Source organism: Hylaeus anthracinus, unplaced genomic scaffold (genome assembly GCF_026225885.1).
Source record: "Hylaeus anthracinus isolate JK02 unplaced genomic scaffold, UHH_iyHylAnth1.0_haploid 11998, whole genome shotgun sequence".
NCBI lineage: Eukaryota > Metazoa > Arthropoda > Insecta > Hymenoptera > Colletidae > Hylaeus > Hylaeus anthracinus.
Genome location: NW_026534345.1, coordinates 20219 through 27358, shown reverse-complemented (window position 1 = coordinate 27358; position 7140 = coordinate 20219). Strand labels below are relative to the sequence as shown.

The 7140-nt window shown below is 51.1% G+C and overlaps 1 protein-coding gene across 1 annotated transcript; it reads right to left on the bottom strand.

Moving 5' to 3' along the window:
* Positions 1 to 393: 393 nt before the first annotated feature.
* Positions 394 to 2124, bottom strand: LOC128889943 (uncharacterized). Its single transcript, XM_054147983.1, has 2 exons — positions 1915 to 2124; positions 394 to 816 (listed from the first exon to the last, which is right to left on the bottom strand). Exons 1-2 carry the CDS (start codon positions 2122 to 2124, stop codon positions 394 to 396), a joined length of 633 nt encoding a protein of 210 aa, XP_054003958.1.
* Positions 2125 to 7140: the final 5016 nt, after the last annotated feature.

Genomic DNA, 7140 nt, shown 5'->3' with positions numbered 1-7140 from the left:
CGATAACAGTTCGAATACAAATGTTTGTAATAACGACGCGAGCATATTGGAATCGCTAAATCAAACAGATGTATCTCCTGTGCATTCGATCAATGCATCCAATGAGTTGGGATAGGTACCAACACTGGCGATTCAAGAGGAGCCGCATGATCTCTTATAGAACGCTGCCGCGGCTCCCCCTCGCCTAGGCCGGCCATGTGGTAGCTAATGGCCGGCCGCGTTCCGAGGGGGAAAGATTCTATCCCCCTTTACCACCTCCCAATCTGCGGTGCAGGGAAGCCGCGCATCGCACCGCTACATCTGAGCATCGCGACCGCCAGGGGGGATTTAGCTTGCCGTCCCCCCTCTTCCATCACCGTTCATCCTTGGTGATCAGCCGGCGGCGGAGGTTGTCTACTCCATCTGTGAGATAACCTCTTCGCAGAAGAATACCACCGTCCTCCAGTTCCCGTCGCTCTCCAGCATAGCCCTAACTACTGCTGGGAGCGAGAGGTCATGTCCAGTAACGGACCTTAGGACTCGACGCTGCGCTGAAAAGTCGGCACATTCCTCCAGCGTGTGCTGCACCGAGTCCTCCTCCTCGCCACATTTGTGGCAGGCTGCCGCCGCTTCCTTCCCTATGCGACACAGGTAGACACCGATGCAGTCATACTCGATGAATACCTGCGTCGCCCGGTAGGTGAGACGCCAATTCGCGAGTGCCAGTCGCCAGGCCTGGCGTTCGAATGCATCGACCGTCTTCGTCTCTGGCTCCGGCGGAGTCCTCCGAATGAGGCAAGTAGCCTGCAGGTCGAAGGGTACTTTACCCGCCAGAGCCTACACCGCCACGTAGGAGATGGTGCGGTACCTGCGGAGGGCCCTTATGACCATCCGCCTCTCCAGCCGGCGCAGTAGTTGCTTAATGCGCTGGCTTGGCATCGCGTTCGAGGCCCATACTGGGGCCCCGTATAGCATCATAGACCGCACCACTCCCATATATAGGCGGCGTACGATAGGGCGATAGGGGATCCCCAGGCTTGAGCCTTGGACTTAAAATCCCCTAGGACGAATACCGGGCGAGGAAGACAGCGGGAGATGCATCTCCCAACCTCGTCCATATACCCTTTGAAGATCGCAAGGGACCAGTTCGGCGGCGCATATATCGCCACCACCGCGATACCTCCTCAATCTACGGCCAGGAAACCCCTACCGCGTTCTAACGGCGCCAGCGGCAGAGTTCCCGGCCTCACGCTCCACACAATGGCGGTGGAGTCCTATAGGTCTCCCATCCAGTATGGATGATAGGGGACTCTGTACGGCTCCGCCACCACTGCCAGCCCGGCACCCCACTCGACCAGGGTTTGCATCAGGAGATCCTGTGCCCTGGCCGAGTGGTTCAGATTCACTTGTATAATCGGCCCCGAAGGACCCATCATACCATTTAAGGAGTGGTCTCCATGGCCGCCGTAGTATCGGCAACTACTGGAGCCACCCCGACTTTTTCACCAACTGGGCGACGGCCGGCGTCACTCTTGCAGTAGCTGGGCCTGCTGCCTTTGGCCCAGCGCTCTTCCTCCCCCTGACCTTCTTATGGATAGCGGGACAAGCCCGACTACCCAGCCTGTGCCCGGCTGGCCTCTCATTGTCCGTGCAAACGGAGCACTCGGGAGAGGCCGAGCACGTCGCCGTCTTGTGGTCCGAATCGCCGCAAGTGTAGCAGCGCTCGGACCTGTCCGCAGCAGCTGTGCACCGCTGCCTCGTGTACCCATATGGTCCCTAGGCCTGAGGGGGCGGTCCGGATATCGCCGGTCCTAACCTCCTCCTCGACGCAGCTCCCGGCCGTCGTAACCGCCCTGGCCACCTCCGCCGGGGAACGGAATCGACGAGACCACGGATTCTAATGTCCGCTCTCTTTGTGGGCCTCGCAATCCGCACCCTAGTCTCAGCCAGAGCCTCCGTCATCTTTGCGGCGAGGGCATCCGCCTTCGCCGCTCCACCTTCGCCCGGTACTTCCAGTACTAGAGCCCCGGTGACGCCCCACCTTGGTCGCACCGTGGCGATGCCAATATCGGCCAGGTTGATCTTCGACCTGGCCATGGTCATTGCTCCGGCGTACGACATCTTTCCGTCCGCCGGTACTGTCATAGTAACGGCCGCCGTGTTCGGCGGACGGGGCTTCCTTTGCCCCAGCACCGGGCTGTTTTCCTCCCTTAGTGGAGGGTGCTGCGGCCTTATTCGTGGTAGCGGCCTTTATGGCCCTGCGTCCTACCACTTGCGTTTCGCTGCTCGGGCCACAGCCGCCGGTTTCTGTGTCACCATAGTGCCGCTTTTCGACGGCCTAGATCCTGTCGGCTGCTGCCGAGGCCGCGATTGAGCGGAGTTCTCCGCCGCCCTCTTCTTCTTTGAGGGCCTCTTCTCAGGGGCGGCCCCGGATGCGGCTCCCCCCAGATCTGCAACTCCCGCTGGCAGCAGCTCCCGCCTGAAAGACGCCAATTTAGCGTCGATCATGGCGGCGATCTGCCCCAGCAGCCCGTCTCCAGATGGTGGGTTTTGTGGACATGCCGGCTCCTTGTTTGGAGCCGAAGCATGCGCCACCGGAGCCTCGACTACCTCCGCAGCAGCCGGCCGAAGCACGGCCGATATCAGCGGAGCAGTCTCCCCGCGCACCTATACGGCCTGTCGAAGCCGCTCGACCTCGGCCCGCAGCGAGCTGGCCGCGGAAAGACGTGTTCTCTCCCTCCAGCTCGCGTGTAGCGGCGCTGGCCGACCTGGTCGCCAGCTCTGACGCCGCCACCCGCGTGTTTAAGGCCGTTACTCTCAGGGCACGTACAAGGTTTCCCTTGAGCCCCTTGGAGACGGCGGCCACCCTCTCCACGTCCTGTTGCCGCTCCAGGACCAACGCCGCAACATCTGCAGTCGGCTTAGCCCGCATTTCGCGGCTATGCTTCTCCTCCTCCTGGAGGGGTATGGCCGATTTACTCGACCGACGTGGAGGTGCCAGGCATTCCTGGACCTCCCTCTCCGCTCGGTGGGCCTCAATATGTTTGGCCTTCTGCTCCGCCGAGCGGACAAAGTCCTCCACGGACCTCCCTATTTTCTTTGATGACGAGCGGCTGCTCGTCATCGAGGGAACAGACTCGAGCGACATGTTCGAGTCTGACCACTCCCCCCCCCCCCCTCGTCGCCCGATAGTGGACTAGGGGCACGGCGTTTACCGCTGCGGAGCCGGCCGCAGTCCTCCGCTGAAATCGAAACCCCACTGCGGAGCCGCATGCCGTCCTCCCCCGGCACCACCTCTGCGGCGGTAAATGGCGAAGGCGATGGGGGAGATCGCCTCTGCCCATTGTCCGACGCCCGCACCGGGGACCGATCCCAATCACTGCCGCTTCTTGCGGTTGTGCGGTGCACCACCGCAGGTCGCTTCAGCACAACAACAGGCGTTGTATTGCCGATACACGTCTTCACATCCTCCCTCTACACGCCCTCCTTCCTCAGTTTGAATATTTTTTAAAGAATCCATAATAATGTAGAAAAATGTCTTTGGCTTCGCCCTTCATGGGACCCCCACCGCAGTGGAGGATCTATCCGCCGGAAAGAAAGTCCTAACGTTAAGCGACACCAAAACCGAGAAGCGGTTTTTTAGGCGGTCACACCCTATCGATGTCGAAGTGATTCTACGAAAAATATTACGGGATAGGCCCGCACCATAAATGATGTAAAAGGTTTAACGTCGCTCCTATCGAGTGGGCGACACCCAATCCGAGTGGATGCCAGACCCAAACCTCGGGCTAGACGGTGCTACGGTTCACCCCCCCCCCCAGCTCAGGGTACGAGGCAATACTGACCAGGTAAGCTTCCATTCCTGCGCCTGGTAATTCTACTTCAACCCCGAGATTGGCTCCAATCGGCGGCTAAGTGAGCGGTTCTCCCACGATTAACATGCGCCTTCACGGGACCTTTGCCGACGTACCGAGATACGTCGGGCTTACGTTTACCCTTATTGATAACGCAGAGGTCAGGTACTAACATCACTCTCCGCCCCGTCGGGGGGCTACTACTCCCCCCTTGGCTAGTCTCTCGGGAATATCCATGGGACACCGACCACAGCTCATTCATACGCACATTCATACCAGTGTTTTGTTCGCGGGGCTTTCGCCTCGACTCCCCAAACGAAGCGGAAGCGACCTCTCAGGCGCCATCCGCTCCGCCAGAGAGCTTCCCCTATCCGCAACCCGGGGACGCGCCACGTAGGGGTTCACCTCCCCTCCCGACTGGATAACCAGCCAGGTCCGTGGAGCCTGTTGTTAACCAAATAGCAACGAATCAGCTGTTTCGAAAAATCAATATATCGATTGGACGTTGACACAGCTAACCAGACAAAGACAGAATTAATATATTTCTCGTTTCACTCATGTTGAATTCATTTGTCTTAACCCATTGATAGGATTACCCGCATACTTGAATGCAATTCACTTGATTTCCTACTCTTTTCTTAAGAGGGGTCAACGAAATAATCGAATCGAATGCAGTTGTTCAGTTTTTCAAAGACCTTTGACCGAAAACGATCGAGCTCATCAGACATGGTTCTGATCAAAAAGTTTTCGTGTTAAGGTAAACGGACGCGATATCAGACACGGTTCTGAATTAAAATCACCTATGAATTTGTCGTTAGAATCCTTGATATTCGGCTTATTCTGATTGATTGACTGAGGTCGATCATCGAGACTTCGTCAACCATCTTCGTTTTCCATAATCAATCAGTCTAATAATGCCGAATAATCTTTGGATTCAACCAATTGATGTACTGAATTACTAATGATTGGTCGAATAAAGTTCAACACGGAACTCAACCAATTATTTATCGTTCTCGACGTGCATTAGTCGAAAAAGAGTCGTAATATTGAGACTCAACCAATCGTCACGATTTCGAAATTCATACATTAAGAAAACGATGCGTCTAGGGCAGGAATTGTCAGATGCAGCCCTACCGATGAGTCTACTGACAATTCCGAGACGATACGCACGCACTCCGTAAGTTCAATCCATTTGATTCAATCACTCAATATTAATTTGGCGAGTGATAATCCGAGTGTTTGTATCTTTTTAAAAATTTCAGAAGTAAAAGTTTGCAACAGTACTCTATTGACAGGGACTGGCCACACGCAGTTAAAAAAACTGTTGGCTGTTATCGATGTTCCATGCATGTCAAATAAAACACATATAAAGTATGAAAGCGAAGTGTCTAAAGCTTTTGCTGACGCCGTAGAAGAAGAAATGTGAGGTGCCGGCGAAGCGGAAAGACATTTAGCAATTGCGAGAGATGACCGACTCGATGGTGTTTCTCATATACCTGTGATAACGAATGGTTCATGAATGAAGAGATCATATCGCAGCGGCGGTTACGATTTTCCGTCTGAAACTGCTCTTATCATAGGTTATTATACGCGAAAAGTATTATTCGTAGGTATTAGAAATAAATATTGTGTCATATGCGCACGAGCATTCAATAGAAATTCGACACCGAAAGAGCATGAATGTTTTAAAAACTACGGATGTAATCAGAGCTCCACCAGCATGGAAAGTAGCATTATCCTTGAAGGGTTTCGGAGTAGTATAGAAATGCATGGTTTGATTTACAGTAGTTACATCGGAGATGGGGATAGTAATGTTTTAAAAAAATTAAAAGATTTCCCTCCTTACACAAACATTGTTGTGCAGAAGATTGAATACACGAATCATCTTCTCCACAATTTAACAAATAAAATACGATACGCGGGCAATGGTATTAACATTGCCTCAACATTAAAAAAAAAGTTTGCAGTAATGAAAGCGTAATGAGAATTAGAAACGCTGTAGTGAAAGCTGCAACGTATCGCCGCAATACCCAAGTACCTTGGGAACACAAAATTGCTGATTTAATTAAAGATTTACGAAATATACTTAGTCATGATTTCGGTGAAAACAAAGATTGTGCCTCGTTACAATATTTTTGCGATGGAAATTCCAAACAGAATGGGGCAAATCTTGTTTCCGAATTACATGCGACGGCTCTATATGCTAATATAGAAAAAGCAATGAAACGTATGATAGAGAATGCGGAAAGTTTATTGTACCTGTATACCAGCAATTATGTAGAAAGTTGCAATTCAATTATTTGCTAATTTATTGGCGGTAAACGGCCGCATTTAGCACAAAAAAGTTTTTACCAAGCGCGTATAAAAGCATCGATCATAAAATGTAATAGTAGTTCGAAACCGATGACTTGCTGTGCAATGGATAGAGAGTCGCCAACATGCATGGTAATGCTGGAAGAAAAAAATATTGCACGAAATAGAAAACGTAACGAGCATTTGCGCTTATTAAAAGAATTGGGTTGTATTGTTCATGCATCCAAGTATTCTGGACGTAGGCAATCAGCTGATGGAGATTATGGTCCAAACGCGGAATGGCCAGATTTGGATGATAATATTTACGAACAATTATAGCTCTATTTTTATGAAAGGTTGCGAAGTCAGCAACAGACGCGGGACGTATTGGAGTTTGTTACTCGGAATCAGCATGAAAATCCACAGTGGCATCTTATACGTAAAAAATTGCTCACCGCTTTCCATTTTGGCATAGTATGTCGTAGGCGAGAGACAACTTCCTGCAGTAGTCTAGTAAAAAATATTCTATACCCTCCTTGATTTAAGAAAGATGCTGTTCAATGGGGTAAGGACAAAGAAATAGTAGCACGAGAAAAATTGCAGAAGATATTGGGAATTCAAATTAATGATTGCGGGCTATTCATTTTAATGCTGAATTCCCATACCTTGGCGCGACGCCTGATGGCACTGTTGGAGACGATTTTATCGTTGAAATAAAATGCCCTTACGCGGCGCGAGATATGACTCTAAAGGACGCAATTCAAAACAAAATTGCACGCATTCACAGCATATTTTCCCAAAGTGGTTTGAATAAAAACAACGCGTACTATTTCCATATTCAAGGGCAACTACACATTACGCAAAGAAAATATTGTGTTTTTGCAGTGTGGACGCTTGTTGACATAAAATACGTGATTGTTAAGCACAATGATAAATTTTGGAAACACAAGATGTTACCATCGCTAAAGAGATTCTATGAAAACTGCTTGCTTTCCAAAATATTAGATAGTACAAC